The sequence below is a fragment of the Perca fluviatilis genome, chromosome 10 (genome assembly GCF_010015445.1).
Source record: "Perca fluviatilis chromosome 10, GENO_Pfluv_1.0, whole genome shotgun sequence".
Lineage (NCBI taxonomy): Eukaryota > Metazoa > Chordata > Actinopteri > Perciformes > Percidae > Perca > Perca fluviatilis.
In genome coordinates, this window is record NC_053121.1 from 37,414,280 (window position 1) to 37,433,456 (window position 19,177).

General features: G+C 41.3%; 1 protein-coding gene across 1 annotated transcript in view; it reads right to left on the minus strand.

Moving 5' to 3' along the window:
- LOC120566567 (NACHT, LRR and PYD domains-containing protein 12-like) overlaps positions 1 to 18,771 on the minus strand; it is a 31,899-nt gene extending 13,128 nt beyond the window's left edge. The window contains 11 exon segments of the mRNA XM_039813084.1: positions 5,506 to 5,650; positions 6,841 to 6,845; positions 6,959 to 7,132; positions 7,228 to 7,401; positions 7,499 to 9,263; positions 9,395 to 9,623; positions 9,782 to 9,860; positions 16,708 to 16,821; positions 17,395 to 17,508; positions 18,055 to 18,084; positions 18,659 to 18,771. Coding sequence (XP_039669018.1) covers positions 5,506 to 5,650; positions 6,841 to 6,845; positions 6,959 to 7,132; positions 7,228 to 7,401; positions 7,499 to 9,263; positions 9,395 to 9,623; positions 9,782 to 9,860; positions 16,708 to 16,821; positions 17,395 to 17,508; positions 18,055 to 18,062 — 2,807 coding nt within the window. The 5' untranslated portion in view covers positions 18,063 to 18,084; positions 18,659 to 18,771.
- Positions 18,772 to 19,177: the final 406 nt, after the last annotated feature.

Consider the following 19,177-nt stretch of genomic DNA (forward strand, 5'->3'; position numbering starts at 1 on the left):
AAGAACAAATAAAGCCCCTCCTTACTCACAACACCAACACTCACAGTTAACAACACTGTTATTGGCTTTATTTTACAAAAGAAGACAGGAATTAACAGTAGGAAGGTTTAATATTGTTCACGTGTTAGAGATAAAAGCATCAGTCGTTCTGGTTCATTTAAACCAGAGGAGCCAGACTGGTAGCAGACATTTTTAACTCTATTCCAATGTGGCTACTTGTACTTTCCAGAAGTATTTCCATGGTGTGCTACTTGAAGTTATTGTTAATATATTCAAACTGTGACTCTACACAACAGTGGCTTCAAATGTTTCTTCTTGATCATCCCTGTTAACAACTGATTTACCGATTTCTTTATCTGATTTTTATTTCTTTGAACTTGGTATCATTGTAAATGAGGTCCTTGATCTCTCAGAGATTTAAATAAAGATTGAATGAATCTGTTCCCCAACAAGGGGACACAGAGGGGCGTGCATGGATCCTCAAACTATCTATTCTCCAGACAACAGAATCCAGGGTACGCTCTAGGTCCTTAACGTGCATCCAAGTTTCCTTCACTTGCTTTCCTCCTCGCGTCTTAGTCCATTCCCCTGAGAAAGCGTTAAATATCAGGGTTTTATTAATGTTTGGCAGTTTCTGCAGAGACCCAGGTGTGTTGAACGCAGCCTGCAGCCCCACCTGCTGGTCATTATCAGACATGTGCACAGATAGACGCATTACTCTTGAGCTATTGTCACTTTATTCTCATTATGGCTTTATTCTTGTTATATTACAAATTTCTTTCTCAAAATATCACAACTATTTATTCTCCAAATCACAGAGAACAAAGATGGGATGAGTTATTTTTTTGAATGTACAGAAATGTTTCTGTGGTGACCTCTAGCTTACCCAGTAAGAGCGTGCGCCCCATGTAGGCTGAGTCCTTTGCAGCGGGATTGAATCCAACCTGCTGCCCTTTGCTGTGTATCATCTCCTCTCTTTCTCTCCTCATTTCCTGTCAATCCACTGTCACTATTGAATAAGGGGAAATAATTATCTTTAAAAAAAAAAAAATTATTATCACCAAGCACGAAAGAAAACAACGATTTTATCAACCAGAAACATGCTGAACACAGAGATGATTTTTGGGAATTGGTATGAGTACAGATTCAATTATTAGCAAATTATGAAAGATGAATATGTGTATTAATAACTTTACCAAACTGACAAACAATCTAAAAGGGGCATCACCCTGAACTCAGGGGCCAATAACCGAACTGTGAAACAGTCTCATAGGGGGTTCCTTTAAAATACAGATCTGAATTAATATAATTCATTTATCTGGTATATTCTAAAGGACAAAAAGGAAGAGTGAATCTGAGCACTGAGTGTGTTCAACCAGGGATTATTACAATAGATACACAAATAATCACAAACAACTGCTATTTCAAGTATAGTAGAATTTATTTAACTTCAAAATTATCAATGGCCAATTAATAATTCTTCAATCATCAAACCTATATACCCTTTTACAAAATTACAAAAGAAAACAAACAAGACGTGTGGTGAGGCACGTCTGTGTGTGTGTGTGTGTGTGTGTGTGTGTGTGTGTGTGTGTGTGTGTGTGTGTGTGTGTGTGTGTGTGTGTGTGTGTGTGTGTGTGTGTGTGTGTGTGTGAAGGGGAGGGGAGGGGGTGAGCTAGGCTAGGCCACGCTCAAGATTAGCCGTTAGCTCGTTCAAGCTAGGCTATGTGTTAGCCGGTTAGCTTGTCTGGGTATGAGACCAAGGAAGCTAGCAAGGCTAGCTGTTCACAACATGTGTTGCAGACAAAAGGACGCACTACATAACGCGTTGTGAAGCTGTGTTACCCTCTCACTGACTATGTCGGCTGGCAAGGCCCGCTGGCCCAGAATGGGCGTGTGTGTGTGTGTGTGTGTGTGTGTGTGTGTGTGTGTGTGTGTGTGTGTGTGTGTGTGTTGTGTGTGTGTGAATGTGTGTGTGTGTAAGTGTGAATGTTGTGTGTGTGTGTGTGTGTGTGTGTGTGTGTGTTTGGGTTAGGTGTAAGAGAGGAAGGGAGAGCACATTTTAAAGAGAAAGAAGAGACTTGATTTTCGGGCTCTGAAAATAAACACCCTGGTGTGCTAACAAGGGGACGCGTCTATCTAGTTAACCTCTGGTAAACCTACAGGTCAATGGTGCCGGTGGTTCGGCTTACTAAAGTATCCTGCTCCGAGTACAGTCTAGCTCCGCTCGGGAGCTGTGTAGCATTTACAGTTCACACAAGCTACAGTATTCAACATAAACATTAACAATGTACAGTGATCCGTACTTTCATAGAAATAGATGGGACACAACGGTCATCATCAGATTAATAATCAAACACGCACCAGTAGCACATTATTAATCCAATTACATTAATGTCATAACACAATTCGCAGTATTATTGGTTACTACATTAATAAACACACCTCTGCCCAGATCTTAAGCCTCCTACTGTGTGTTATCGTCCGTTAGTCCATAGATTCCTCGAGGTAAAACAGAACGCAATCCGGCCTCGTCACCGGTGTGAGGAAGAGCTTGTGATCCCCGGGCAGTGGGGACAAGCTACAGTTGACTTTGAAGAAACAACGGTGTCCGTGTTGTCCGATTTCTTCTAGAGCAATGGTGTTCTCTCCTGCAGAATTGAAACACTGGTCGGCTTCACACGTCCATTGGTGCTCACCAGAACTCCGAAATAGTTCACTTTTCGGAAGGAAGGGCTATTTAAAGCAGGCCTGCGCGGCATCCTTTCAGCAACGTGGTAAGAAAACGGAAGACACACGTTTCTGTGTGTCAGCAAGTTTTATAGTTCAGGATCACTGGCTAGGCTCCATGCTGGGTTTTGGGTCCATGGAATCAATGTGAGATCAGCGTTCTCGGTAGGGTGACCATATGATAATGGGTAAGAGACTGGGGGAGTGGGGGAGGGGTGTGACATGAATTTCAAAATTCTGACCAACTGTCTGTCAGCTATCCGTTTAACATCAGCAACATCCAATCCAATCACTTTCCTTCGTGGCTGCCCGTTTAACATGAATTTCAAAACTCCGCACAAAATTAATTATTATTTTCATTCAGAAACTCAACTGTCTGTCTTGTAAACCCAAAAATACAAATAAAAATCTTTAAAATCATGAACTCAAGTGATGACGGGAGCTGGCTGCAGGAGGACTCAATTACGAAAAAGATTGAGGGTGTGATGGTGAACAGAGTCAACTTTGATTTTCTGTACATGTGCGCCAAGTCGTATCAGGTTCTTGTCCACAGGAGATTCTCAGTCCTGCAGTGGACACAGAGACACTGAGGAACCAGGGTAGAGCATGAACCCAGGATAAATAGGTTCAGTGAATTTGGTGTTGAAGGTGTGGAGGTGGATCAGTGAGTCAGAGGAGACTGTGTAGAATGACAGAGTGCCAGCAGGACAGTCCACATACACACCTACTCTGTTAGAGACAGAGGAGGAGGAGGAGGAAGGGATGGTAGATGTTCTGTTATTGTGCCTGACAGAGTAACCATCATCAGAGCAGAACAGACTCCAGGACTGATCATTCTCTCCAAACCCACAGTCTTTACTGCCTCCTCTCCTGCCGATTCCTCTGTAACTCACTGATATATCAACCCTTCCTCTCCTCTCGACCTCCCAGTAACAGCGACCAGTCATTTCATCTCTACACAGCAGCTGAGGACAGGAGTCAAACCTCTCTGGATGATCAGGATATGACTGATTCTCCTCCACACGTGTCACATTCATGTTGTCAGACAGTTTAAGTTGTCTGTTTACTGTGTTTGTGTCCACTTCCAGTTCACAGACATCTGATGGAGAGAACAAGACACAATACAGCTGCAGGTTATCATCCGTTGATTTATCAACAACTTTACTATCATCTTTGTGAGTGTTTTGTATATGTTCTGTTTCCTGTCTTATTTTGAAGTCTGTCTTTTCTCCCTAGTCTTGTCTGGTTTTACTTCCTGTCTTGTGTTTTCCCAGCCCTTGTGTCACCTGCTTCTCGTTACCTCGTTACCCTCTGTATTTAGTCTTTGTGTTTCCCCTTTTCTCTTGTCGGAACGTTCTGTTGCTCATGATGTTTGCTGTGCGTTCTGTGTGTATTTGAGTTCCCTGTCATTATCACTGTCGTGATTTCCTAGCTCTATGGATTATTGCTTCCAGTAAATTAATTTTTTCTTGTCCATTAAATAAATCTCTAAACTGCATCTGTGTCCAAGCCTTGCCTACCTTGCGACAGATCCTGACATTTACTGACAATTACTGCAAGTCAATCATTTAAACTGATTCCATATTCAGCTGTGAATGATGTTTAACAAACTTTAACTTAAAGGGATGGTTGGAGTAATTTCACCCTAGGGTAAATTTACCTTGGTCCCGGCACCGCCTCAAGTCAAACACCCCCCAGAAGCTTTTTTCCCTTGGTTGAACATTGGGCGAGTTAGAGCTATCAGTCCAGAATGCCCAGAATGATACCAAACATCTACAGTAGTACAAATAGGTTCTGGACTCGATATAAAACGAGGCATTAGAAAGTTTGTAGTATACCAGGAGTTTATTTAAATAACACTTGCCTGATGGCTTTCTACTCTCTGCTGCTAGCTGCTAGCTAGCTAGCTAGCCTTCTGATTCTCCTCCATTAGTTGTAGCTCCTCGTCCGGTTATTCAGGCTCGAATAGGTACAAGCGAACCTTCGAAATTGATACACTCATTGTCGCTCGATGCTAACCTCAAACTCTGCCATTTAGTTGATCTCTTCTGCTGTTCTCTCGCTTCTTGCTCCTTCTTCACTACTTTACCGTTATTAGGCAATAGATGTTGTGCTCTGTGCGGGATCTCACATGATCACCCAGTGTTGCTGAAAAGGTTTTTGGTATATCCAAGACGCCCAGTTCCAGGAATGCACTAATATTTTGTAGTACCAGTTTGCTACAATTATTTAACACTAAAATGTATGTGTGTTTAACACTTCGGAAAAAAATAATTAAAAACTTTGGATATACTGAAAAAACTTTTTCAGCAACACCGGGAGTAAGTACTTTTTTTCATGTTCAAATTACAAATGAATTACGTTTTGTCCAATCATTCCCCAGACCCAGCACCTGAAGGCAATAAAGCTCTTCTATGTATCCGCGACAGTAAAAGTAAAAGGTTAGCTTTCTGTTGGCGCAACTGTTAATGAAATGTATTTATTATTTAAAATTGATTGAAAATCTGGAGATCATCATTGTATTTCAGTCAAGGAAATGTAAATATCTGGTGTAACATGCAGAGTTCCCATGAATCAAATTTAAACACACTCACACTTCCTCACACCAGGTCTCAGTCTTTGTGATCCACCATGGTCCACCCTGCAGAAAGTAACAACAAGTACGCCTTCATTAATCTTCACTTAGATTTAGATCCTCCATCAAACATGAACCAGAGTTCATCAGTTAGTGACAGAGAAACAGTGTGAGAGCTACTGTTGTCCATATGTCCATACCTGAGAGTGTCCAGTCTCCCGTTTTGATCCTTAAGTCCAGCCGACAGCAGCTTCACTCCTGAGTCTCCTGGATGATTGTAGCTCAGGTCCAGCACTCTCAGATGGGAGGGGTTGGAGCTCAGAGCTGAGGCCAGAGAAGTGCAGCCTCCCCCACCAAACCCCCCAACCCACCAAACACACCAACACACATTAGACGTTCACTAGCCTCAAATTGCCAGCTCTATATCCACAGCGCTGTGGAGGAAGGTCTGGCTACACCACAGATGTTTTCTGGGATAGGAGAAAAAATCTCTGGGTTGTTTGCATTTCTTTAAACCAATCAAAATCGCGTTGCGTTGCAAAGAGCGCTCCAGTCTCAGCGATGGTGGCTCTGCAAAATAGTATCGGGAAGAAACTACTTTTGGTGGAACATTTACCCCACGCAAAATAAAACAGGCACTTACTGTCAATCAGAGGCGATACTAAATTAAGTTAACTATTGACACAATACAGTAAGGTGAGCTATTTAAATTAGCCGATACATGGTTAAACCGCATTGGCTCTTACCAGTGTATCTCCGGTGTACTTGGTCCACAGCAATCCCACCAATCACTCCGAAACATCCCAGTTAGTGAAGAAATACCCTAACCATATTCTTTGTAAATCTTTACAATCATTCCCTGAAAGAACAAAGCAGGCCTGCCTTGTTGCACTGTCCAAATGTTCTTCAAAACTTGACATTTTCAGCGTGAGCTTGCTTGCTCGAGGTCAGTTGTTTCCCAATGAGAACAGAGTTTGAGAACAGCAACACAGAGAGCAGGAGAGGGACACATAGTGGAACATCTGGCGATTATCCTGGACTAAACATATACATGTTTGTTGTTTAAAAAGAACATTAGATGTGTTTGGCCGTTAACATCCAATCATATTAATGCAGCACAGACAGTACAGCACAGACATTAGAACCTGAAACTTATCACTGTTTACTGAATATGTTCATACCAACACTATTTGCTGCTGCAGCTTCCTCCACCACCCAAACCTCCGTGTGTGGTATTTCATGTTACTGATCAACTAAGGATTAATGTTCATAAATGTTTATTAAGGGGGCTTCAGTAGACCGGCCGCGATTCAGGGTGAAGTTGCAACACAGTTGCATTATTTGGTTTGGTATGCTTTCACACTGCACTTTGTCAAGCAACTAAACACAAGGTCAAAACGGTCCCGAGTCTATTAGACACGATATCCAAGATGACTAACCCCTTCATTAAAATATTGCTGAAACATTTAATACAGGTCAGGTCCAGCTCTCTTAAACTAGAGGACTGGAGCTGATAACTGACGACAGAGCTTCACTTCTTCTATTGGACAAAGCACAGCCACTCAACATAAAAAGCTTACCTAAAAAGTCCATTCAATAATTAATATATTACGAAAATGTGAGCTTAGAGGAGCTGAGCAGCTGAATCCTGACCTGAGAGTTTCCAATCTGCAGTGTGGACTCTTCAGTCCAGCAGAAACCAGCTTCACTCCTGAATCCTGCAGGTTGTTGTTACTCAGGTCCAGCTCTCTCAGACTAGAGGACTGGGAGCTGAGAACTGAGGACAGATCTTTACAGCTTCTCTCTGACAGGTTACAGCCACTCAGCCTGAAGATGATTTTAAATCAGTCAATTTACATATCAAATATATAAACTCAATAAAAGCTTAGTGGAGAAACCTGAAAACATTCTTGAATTCTGACCTGAGAGTTTCCAGTCTGCAGTGTGGACTCTTCAGTCCAGCGGAAACCAGCTTCACTCCTGAATCCTGCAGGTTGTTGTTACTCAGGTCCAGCTCTCTCAGACTAGAGGACTGGGAGCTGAGAACTGAGGACAGAGCTTCACAGCTTCTCTCTGACAGGTTACAGTCACTCAGCCTGAAGAGGAATTAGCAATACATAAGAAAACAATTACAAACAATTTCTCTGAATAAAAACAACTATATTAAATCTGGACAGTTATGTATGCACATACAGAGCTTTGTTGGAGGCTTTGACCACTGGCAGGAGCCTCAGAAGAGCCTCCTCTGAAGCAGAGTATGTCTTCAGGTCAAAGACGTCCAGATCTTTTTCTGATGACAGTAAGATGAAGACCAGAGCTGACCACTGAGCAGGAGACAGTTTATATCTGGAGAGACTTCCTGAACTCAGGTACTGTTGGATCTCCTCCACTAGAGAACAATCATTCAGTTCATTCAGACAGTGGAACAGATTGATGCTTTTCTCTGCAGACAGATTCTCACTGATCTTCTTTTTGATGTACTCAACTGTTTTCTGATTTGTCTCTGAGTTACTTCCTGTCTGTGTCAGTAGGCCTTGTAGGAGATTCTGATTGGTCTGTAGTGAAAGGCCCAGCAGGAAGCGCAGGAACAAGTCCAGGTGTCCATTTAGACTCTCTAAGGCCTTGTCCACAGCCCTCTGGTAGATACATGTTGATGTTTGTTCTTCTTCCAGCAGGTTGAATCCAGAGTTGATGAATGTCTGATGGACATGAAGAGCAGCCAGAAACTCCTGAACACTCAGATGGACAAAGCAGAATACTTTCTCCTGGTACAGTCCTTTCTCCTCTTTAAAGATCTGTGTGAACACTCCTGAGTACACTGAGGCTGCTCTGATATCGATGCCACACTCTTTCAGGTCTGATTCATAGAAAATCAGGTTGCCTTTCTGCAGCTGCTCAAAAGCCAGTTTTCCCAGAGACTCGATCATCTTCCTGCTCTCTGGACTCCAATTTGGATCTGTCTCAGCTCCTCCATCATACTTCATGTTCTTCACTTTGGACTGAACCACCAGGAAGTGGATGTACATCTCAGTCAGGGTCTTGGGCAGCTCTCCTCCCTCTCTGGTCTTCAACACATCCTCCAGAACTGTAGCAGTGATCCAGCAGAAGACTGGGATGTGACACATGATGTGGAGGCTTCGTGATGTCTTGATGTGGGAGATGATTCTGCTGGCCTGCTCCTCATCTCTGAATCTCTTCCTGAAGTACTCCTCCTTCTGTGGGTCAGTGAACCCTCTGATCTCTGTCACCATGTCAACACACTCAGCAGGGATCTGATTGGCTGCTGCAGGTCGTGTGGTTATCCAGAGGCGAGCAGAGGGAAGCAGTTTCCCCCTGATGAGGTTTGTCAGCAGCACACCCACTGAGGTGGACTCTGTAACATCGGTCAGGATCTCAGTGTTCTGGAAGTCCAGAGGAAGTCGACACTCATCCAGACCGTCAAAGATGAACACAACCGGGAACTCTTCAAACCTGCAGATTCCTGCTTCTTTGGTTTCACTAAAGAAGTAATGAACAAGTTCCACCAAGCTGTAGTTTTTCTCTTTCAGCATGTTCAGCTCTCTGAAAGTGAATGGAAATGTGAACTGGATGTCCTGGTTGGCTTTGCCTTCAGCCCAGTCCAGAGTGAACTTCTGTGTTAAGACTGTTTTCCCGATGCCAGCCACTCCCGTTGTCATCACTGTTCTGATTGGTTCATCTCTTCCTGGTGGTGTTTTAAAGATGTCTTCTTGTTTGATTGTTGTTTCTGGTGTGGCTGGTTTCCTGGATGCTGTTTCAATCTGTCTGACCTCATGTTCATAATTGACCTCTGCAGTCCCTCCCTTTATGATGTAGATCTCTGTGAACATCTGATTCAGAAGGGTTGGGTTTCCTGCTTTAGCAATCCCTTCAAACACACACTGGAACTTCTTCTGCAGGTTAGATTTAACTTTACGTCGGCACACTGCAGCACAAGTTCCTGAATAAAGAACCAAACAAATTATATCAGAAAATTAGAAAATACAAAGATGTTAAACAAGTTTGGCTGTATTTTCCATGTTGCCACCATATTGTCTTTCCATCGTGTTAAATATGTTAAAATCCTCTTACTGTTCTGCAGACAGTCAGCCATCTCCTCCTGCTTCATTCTCCTCAGGAAGTGCAGTGTGATCTTCAGAAATGCCTCTCTGCTGCTCCTCTTCTGCTCTTCATCCTCACCGTCCAACATCTCCTCATCCTCCCTCTGACTCTCTAAGCATTCTGGGTAATCTGGACTCAGAACCTTCTGGACCTTCTTCAGCTCGTTCTTCACAAAAGTGATTATGTCCTCCTCCAGCAGCTGGAACAGAAGATTATATGAATGACACAAAGTAAAGTAATTGAAGCAAACATCAGATCCATGTTGGACAGACTGACAACCCACTGGTCTAAAATTAGCAGCATTAATATGATTGTGAACAGAATAGATGTAAAAGTAGTTGTTGTACATGTACAGACCATAAATATGGAGTCCAGGTTTGTTTGGTGTCGCTGGGCAGACTGACTACTGGGAACCTCTGAGCTCTCCTGGTCCACTCTGTGGAGGAATCAGGAAGAATTAGCTCACATTATATTTGAACCATAAACTGAATACAGTTAAAGTTTTTCCAAAAACAATAGATTGTGTGTTCTGTCAACACTGTAAATGATGGAAGACCAATTTTAAATCTCATGACTGCTGCTGGGAACTGATAAACACTGACAAGTACTGAACATACAATGTTTAATCTGCTTTCACTGGTTTTAATGGACAGTAAAATTATTTTATTGCCAGTAAAGCATGTTTAAAACACGCCCTGTTTTTAATGCTTATTATATAACCAGCTTGGCATTACAATGGGATACAATAACTACAAATTTCCGCTAGAAATTTTGACAGTGTGCCTACTACTTGGTGCACATCCGAATAACACAGGCTAACAGTAAATCTGTTGTTTGACATGTCCTGAAAAGAGAGGACAACACGGGCTACAGTAAAGAGTCTCCATGATAGGAGGTGTGTGTTTCAGAACTTGTTGCTATGGTGATTTCCACAGTGAGGGAGTAGAGGAGGGAGGGGGGGGGGGTCAGTATCTTTAATGGGTCAAACATATCCATTTAATGATAATTATACCTCTTAAGTTTGTTCTGTAATTTAAAAACTGTGGGTCCAAATGGCAAAAATATTATCATCACAAGAGAGATAAAAGTCTGCCGAACGCATTGATGTGGTTTTTATGTTTGTGGTGTCAAATATATGCAACACAGAGCAGGTAACAAACGGAACCGTCTTCGTACTTCCAGATTTTTTTTTTTCATTGTTTCTATCGGCAGTTGGTATGAACAGTGGCACAAGTTTATGTCCGGTGGATTCCATAGTTGCATGTCTGCGACCAGCTTAAAATTTCCTACATTTTGACCAACGATGATGTATGAAGAGTGAAAACTGTAGCGGAGAGAGCCATTTATTTGGAAAAAAATTCAGAGAAACATACTGCAGCTCCCCCCTCTGTCCTCCCCTCTAGCTCTTAACATTCCGTCCCCATACACACATTGGAAAATCTGAAACTGTCTGAAAACTGGGCAATACATAAACTGTGATTTGGTAGAAACTGTGCTTGATATCAGAATAGAGCTCAACAGCCCCACCCCTCTTCTGAGAGACCTTGGGTTCCGGAAGTAAATTTCCCATTCATTTCTCCCATTGACGTATATAAAGCGTTTTAGACCATGCCTCAGGCCAGTGATTCTCAAATGGGGGTACGTTGCGGTACTGTAGGGATTACGTGAGATTTATAAAAAATATTTTTTTATTAATTAATTTAAAAGATATACAAAATCATCCATGATTACTAAAAATATCATACAAAAATAAAATTAATAAAATGTTTATGTAAACCAAATTTTTATATAAAATTATTCTATTTTAAATGTGTTTGTAAACTACCTAAATCAGAGAAGAAGAATTTGAATTACGCCAAGCGGGAAGCCAGTTGCTTTACTGGAAACAAACAGACATTTAAATGAAATCCTGGATAAAACATAGCAATACTACAGTGGAGAACAGGGAGGATGAAGAAAAAAAGAAAGCCAAAGTGGAGCCAACAAAATACCGTCAATATCAGGAGGGTTATGTTTTGATGGGATTCACGGCAACAAACGGCAACCCTCCCCAGGCATTGTGTTTTTTCTGTGTGGATAGAAACTAGCTGACAGCTCAATGAAACCGGCTCACCTCCAGAGACATGTCAGCACCAAACATCAGTGTCATGTTGGAAAACCACCAGAAATTTTCAAGAGAAAACTTGCTGAGTTTAGATCATCGCAGGAAACAATGAGAAAAGTCTCCACAACATCAGCCAAAGCAGTACAAGTGTCATATGCGGTGTCACTGTTCATGGCTAAAGCAAAAAAGCCGTTCACAATCGCTGAGGAACTGTTACTCCCAGCCGCTGTTGTATTAGCTGAGACAATGCTGGACAAAAATGCCACGGATAAATTAAAAAGGGTGCCTTTGTCTAATGACACCGTTTCCCACAGAATAGAAAGAATGGGAGCGGATATTGTTGAACAAGTTGTGGGAAAACTTGGCGAAGCATTTTCACTCCAGCTTGATGAGTCGACCGATGTCAGTGGAAAGGCACAGCTCATTGCTTTTGTGAGGTATGTGGATATCAACGACATTTATGAAAATGTACTTTTCTGCAAGGGCTTAGTGGGGAAAACAACAGGAGAGGACCTTTTTAATGTTGTGGATAATTTCTTCATTGAAAACGAGCTGGATTGGAGAAAGAGTGTCTGCGCTGACCGAGCTGCGTCAATCACAGGCCGTGTTAAAGGGCTCATGTATATAAGTCCTGTGTTGCATGACATTTTGAATGACAGCATTAAAGTGATTAACTTCATTAAGTCAAGGCCACTCAATGCACGACTGTTTCACCGCCTTTGTGAGGACATGGGAGCTGAACACACACAACTGCTGCTACACACAGAAGTGCGCTGGCTATCTCGAGGGAGGATACTGAATGCCACCCTGTTTGAAGATAAAGATTGGCTTGCAAAGCTATCTCGCAGATATATTCTGCAAATTGAATGAGCTGAATGTGTGTCTGCAGGGCAAGGACACCCATGTTCCGAACCTGTATGACAAGGTGGGTGGTTTTCTGAAGAAAGCAGAGTTGTGGAAATGGGCATGTGTACAGGGGGATCTCACCTGCTTTTCTCAGGTGGATGCTTTCCTCTCCAGGGAAGATGTGGAGAGAGCACCGGTGAAGTCCATCATAGAAGAACATTTGGCCAACCTGATTGTGAGTTTTAACTCATACTTTCCTGACATGGAGGAGAAATCTGCACAGCTCAGTTGGGTGAGAAACCCATTTCTTTTGTCAGAAGAAAGCAGAAACAAGCTCCCTCTCTGTCACCAGGAAAAACTCTTGGATGTGTCATCTGACTATGGCCTATGGATGAAATATGAAAACTCCACTCAAACGCAGTTTTGGGTGTGTAAAAGGAGTACCCTGAGCTGGGAGAAAGCGCTTTGCAGCAGCTACTGCCTTTTGGATCCACATATTTGTGTGAGGCCTCATTTTCTGCAATGACTGTGATCAAAACAAAGCAGAGAAACAGACTGGGCCTGGAATAAAGTCTGATCACTGCTGTGTCCTGCCTGCCACCGAGGATGACCAAGATCCTCAGTGAAGCACAAGCACATGTTTCACACTAAATTATAAGTGCAACTTAGTTTGTTGTTTATTATTACAAGTGTTTTTGAGCTAAAATACTGTATATCTTTATTTATATAGGTTTCTTTTATCAAACCTGTTTTGGGGCAAGTCAAGGGGTACTTAAACTGCATGATCGGTTATCGGTAATGATACATTGTTTATTATTGAAAATGTTTTATTTACAAAACATCACTATATCTTAGTAATAGCTTTTATTTCTATCTCAAATGATTGGGGCCGGTCAGGGGGTACTTGGCTGAGAAAAAAATTGATAGGGGGTAAAGGGTAAAAAAGATTGAGAAGCACTGCCTTAGGATAACCAGCTACGACGTGACTCATAAGTATACAACATAACATTTTGAGTGAAAAAATGAACAGAAAATCCAAAAAAAGTCAAAGGTACAAGACTGTGTACATATTTTCATTATCAAGCAAAGTAACTACTCATCCCATAAACCACCGCGCACCACTGAATAAAGGAAGCTACGTTAGTTTAGCTAACAGCTAATTTGGCTAACTGCTAGCTGAGACAGCATGTAATAACGTTAAAAGACCCTCAAAATCAAACCTGAAAATAACCGTTAAAATATATAACGGCTGTTATGTCAACTGTAGCCTGCTTTTCCCAGTGTTTAGTTTGAGTTAACGTTATTTTAGACTGAATCAAGCTGTCAGCTAGTGGTTAGCCGAATAAGCTGTTAGCTAATTTAATGTTAGCTTCCCAGTGGAGGCTAATGGCAGAAGCGTGGAACAGATCGTGCACCGATCAGCACAGATCGGGTACCGACAGCTCCCCCTCCTCACCAGCATGAGTTCTACCAATCAGAGGTATCGCTGTGGGATTGTGGGATTGTTCAGGATTGTGGGTGATGGAGTACTTATCCAAGACATTGTGAATAAAAGACATTTATCTCAAAACAAGGTCGGTGCCCCATGAACTTTTGGCAACTATATGAGCATATACAATCGCTTAGTCAGTCAGCTGGTTTTAAGTCTACCATCGACGGTTACGATTTTGTGGCTTATACTCCAATTGTCAATGGAGAAATTGCATTGTATTTTTACTTCTGGAGCCCGCTGTGGGCAGGACCTATTCAGCCTATATATTCTATACCTATTCAGCCCAAGAAAGGCCAAAGTCTTGTCTTCGGTTTAAACTTTTAATTATTTTTCTACATGAAAGTATGACGAACAGTATGGCCCCAAAGAGGGGTTGTTTTGAGCTATGTTAAGCGATTTCCCGAAGATTTTCCATTAAAGTCTATAGGAAATGTTGCGCCATTTTTTTGCCGGTTTCGTGAAAACCATGCGGCAAATCTCTTATTGAAATGATAGCACACCATTCCCGGTCATTACACATGTTTTGATGTATTTTGTGTGCATGAGTTGGCAACGCTCCGTGACTAGTATGACAAAAATGTGGCGGAAGATGGAGAATAAGAAATAAGTATAGGGGCTAATAGTCATTCTGCCGATTGCTGCTATTGCAGCACATCGGCACACTGAACTAGGATAACTAGAGTCACTTCTGATGTGATACTTGTTTGTATTTGGTCAACAGTGGTGAGACTGGCCATGTCTGCCTGATGCAAATAACACTGTCAATGATGTGCAGCCAATTCTGTATCTCATGACTGAGGATAAAAAAACATCAATCAACAGTTTTAAAGGGGTGATAGAATGCAAAACCGATTTTACCTTGTCATAGTTGAATAATGACAGTTTAGTGGGTAACTAGGACATACATAGAACCTCAAAATCCCATTGACACACCTTTCCTCTGGTAGTCTTCTGAATCTAGGTCGTGCAGATCTCAGAAATTGTATACATTGTTCATCTGCTATTTTACCATTAAATTCACTTCTGAGACTTTTTTATGCGAGAAATCAACTATGTAGAGGTCAAATATGGGCCGTTTTACGAAAATGTATGTCTAATTGCAAATTTTGTCCGACTGTGTGTCGGAGTTCAGTGGCCGGTGCTGCCTGGGTTGCTGCCTCGCTGCCTGGCCTTCCTTCACAGACTCCATACCAGCGCAAAGTCACCGGTTTTTGGGTTAATGGACTACCAAACGCCGCTGCCTGGACAGAGCTCCAGGGCCTGCAGCTCCCCTCTTCCTGCTAAATGCCCGGTGTATGTGAGCTAGCCTCCTCTTAGAATTCCTCTGAAATTCACAAATATTTATAAAATTGAAATCGGACACCATTGTTAGCTTTATAAGACCTTGGGATAGAGGTTATATAAATGGCGTGACGAAATTCTAACTGTAAATATACTCTAATTACGCTGAAAATAAAGCTAACTAGCCGCAATCTGTACACATGGGATTGAAGGGACAGTAGCAGCTAACGAACCCCCTAGTGTTCACAAAAATTCATTAAATTGAAATCTGACACCAATGTTAGCTTTATAAGACCTTGGGGTAGATGATATATAAGTGGCGTGACGAAACTCAAACTGTAAATATACTATATTTATGCCGAAAGTGTAGCTAGCTAGCCGCGATATTTTCCCATTGTATTGAATGGGACACATAGCTAGCTAGCGGCTCCTCCTAACAAGACCCCTCACGTTCATAAAAATGCCTTAAATTGAAATCCGAAATCGGACAAGTGTTAGCTAAGCTTTGTAAGACCTTGGGGAAACTGTAATATATATGCTGTGATGAAATTCAACCTGTAAATATACTATAGTTATGCCGAAAGTGTAGCTAGCTAGCCGCAATCGTTTCTCATTGTATTGAATGGGACACATAGCTAGCTAGCTGCTTCTCCTAACAAGACCCCCGATGTTCACACAAATGCCTTAATTTGAAATCTGACACAACGGTTAGCTTTATAAGTCCTTGGGGTAGATGTTATATAAGTGGCATGACGAAATTCAAACTGTAAATATACTATAGTTATGCCAAAAGTATAGCTAGCTAGCTGCAATCATTTCCCATTGTATTGAATGGGACATATAGCTAGCTAGCTGATCCTCCTAACAAGACCCCTCACGTTCATAAAAATGCCTTAAATTCAAATCGGACTGTTAGCTTTTGTTAGCTTTGTAAGACCTGGGGTAGCTGTGATATAAGTGCCGTGACGAAATTCAATCTGTAAATATATATGCCAGCAGCCAGCCGCGGAGCCCCGGTAGTGCAGTAATCCACAAAGGGTGACTTTGCCCTGGGTATGGAGCCCAGCAGGCTGCCGCTTTCTCGTCAGACTGTGTGGAGCTCCTAAAGTCCAACACGTCTTACCAAATTTGCAATTAGCCAAAAATTTTCGTAAAACGGCCCACATTTGAGCTTTATATAGTAGATTTCTTTCATAAAAAAATCTCAGAAGTGAATTTGGTAATGAAACATTGCAGTGTCTGGAATATGACATTCTGTCGCGTCTCTAATGTGTGTGTATGGGGATTCGCTCAACCAATCAGCGCACGTCTCTAATGTGTGTGTATGGGGATTCACTCAACCAATCAGCGCGCAGCTCATCTAAATATTCATGAGCATACCATATTTGGAAGAAAAGCTCTTGTTACAAATAGGGCCAAAACACAGAGATGCATAAGGGCCAATAAAATATCAACCAGGCCATTTTCAGCCCAACCAATGTTACATACCCCATTAGGAGACCATAAGGAACAGTGTGAACTACCCTATATAATCATTCTATCACCCCTTTAAGTACTTACACTGGGTCAAAAGAAGGACATCCATCTTTGAAGTTAATGAAACCACCCTTAGACTGATCACTCTTCATGGACACACAGCTGGGTACAGCAGACTTTTCTTCCTTTTTCTCAACACTGAAAGTTACAGAACATACAATATTTCTGCTTTCATTGGTTATAATGCACAATACAATTAAACAAAAAACATACTAGTCTTTTAGCATATCGTGTTGTAAGTGCTCTGAGAAACAAACTACTTCTTAAAAAAAAGTTTTTACCTGCATTTTTTGAAATATGTGAGGCCCATATGTGTTTGTGTTATGTGGTGAATGTGAAAATTAACTGCTACCTCCTCTGTCAGCTCTAGCCACTGAACAGAAATAAGCAGAGAAATCAGGCCAATTACAAAAGCTGGTAAGTCTGACATCATACATGAGCTCACCCAGTTAAAGGATGCTGATAGCCAGGCTTTCATTGGCTAGCTGTTAGCCAATCAGAGTCAAGCAGCTTAGCTTGTTGAATATTAATGAGAACTGGCAGAAATTGAGCTGAGTCTTCCTGCAGGCTTTCTATACCACGCTAGAATGGCTTGAAAAAAGGTAACTAAGGCATTTTTTCCACAAAAAATGTTACAGAGTACATGGTAGAACTTCAGACATTACCACAAAGTAATGAAATACGTGTGGCAGGGCACCTTTAAGTACTTACACTGGGTCAAAAGAAGAACGTCGATCTTTGAAGTTAATGAAACCACCCTTAGACTGATCACTCTTCATGGACACACAGCTGGGTACAGGAGACTTTTCTTTCTTTTTCTCAACACTGAAAGTTACAGAACATACAATATTTATGCTTTCACTTGTTATAATGGACAATACAATAAAAAAAACACATACTAGTCTTTTAGCATATTGTTTTGTAAGTGCTCTGAGAGAAAACTACTTCTCTGCCTCCTCTTAGCATCTGTTTTCAGACTTTATAGGAAATCTAACCCATGACAGGAGGCTTGCTGCAGGAAGAGGAGTCAACCTGCTTTAAATCTTGTTTTTTGCTTTCTAGCCATTGCAGCTTTAAGTTATTAGTTAACAGAATAGAGATTATCATTTAATCTTTGAGAGCACTTTGACCAACAGAGGTCTCAATAATAATAAAATTATGAGCCTTCATAAAACACGTGAAGTACCAAAGTCCAAAATGAAACAACAGTATCAGCATTAAATCTAACGACTGGAATCTGTTTTATAGATGAATAGCTTTATTACGAGTCCATGTTTAGGTGAAAGAGCAGAGACACAGTCAACAGTAAGTTATGAATATGTTGAAGGGTGAAACAGGATCAGATGTAATGTGAAGAGTTAAGTGTGATACCTTTCCATGTTGGTGGTAACCTGCAGCCACCTGAGGAAAACAGACAGACACATCATTAATCATCTATGTATCAGTCTTTTAATATGCAATTGAGTTCAAAACTCTCAGATCAAAAAATGGAAATTTAAAAAAACGACATGGGCGTAATTTGAACTTGATATTTAATTAGTCCTATTAGTGTGACCCTGTGTCCAAGGCACTCATCCCTGACAGGATCTGTATCCCCTCGCCCATTTTTTTAAATATAATTTTTTTAATCTGAGCATAAAATACTAAGTATGAAAAACAAACCATTATTTGTTTTTTTGTTTTAGAATCCTGAAGAAATAACAGAATAACAAATCGTTTTTACATTCTCTGATTTTGGATTCGCATTTGAATAGAAAAATGAATGATACTATGGACTAATAGTCGTTAGTCTCATTTGATTTGTGTCTCATCGGGAATTAAATCTGTTTCTACTTGTAGACTTTAAAGACAGCAAGCTGTAGTTTCAAGTGTTTGTTGCCAGATAAACTTTGTGCTGTTGAGTGATTATCAAAGACATGAGGTCGACACATGAACAATCAAACATTAGAGACTAAAATTATTCAAAGCTACTTACTTCTCATGAGTTGTATCACTCTGCAGCTCTGTGCTGTCTGAACCAGGTCTGTGTCAGGTCTACTTCTTCATCATTCTTCATCAGTCCTCTGTGTCTGCTGTCACACTCAAACACTGTAATATACCAGTCTGAACATGCAGCAGTTCAGATCAGCTACTGCATGACTTTATATGTTAAAGATTAACCCACAGCCGCTTCCTACCTTGACTCTGATACACTGGAACAACCCTGAGAACAAATAAAGCCCCTCCTTATTCACAACAGCAACACTCATACACTATTATTGGCTTTATTTTACAAAAGAAGACGTAAATAAACAGCAGGAAGGTTTCATATTGTTCACGTGTTAGAGATAAAAAGTATCAGTCGTTCTGGTTCATTTAAAGCAGAGGAGCCAGACTGGTAGCAGACATTTTTTTACTCTATTCCAATGTGGCCAACATTTACTACATTTATCAGCTACTTGTACTTTCCAGAAGTATTTCCATGGTGTGCTACTTGAATTATTGTTGATATATT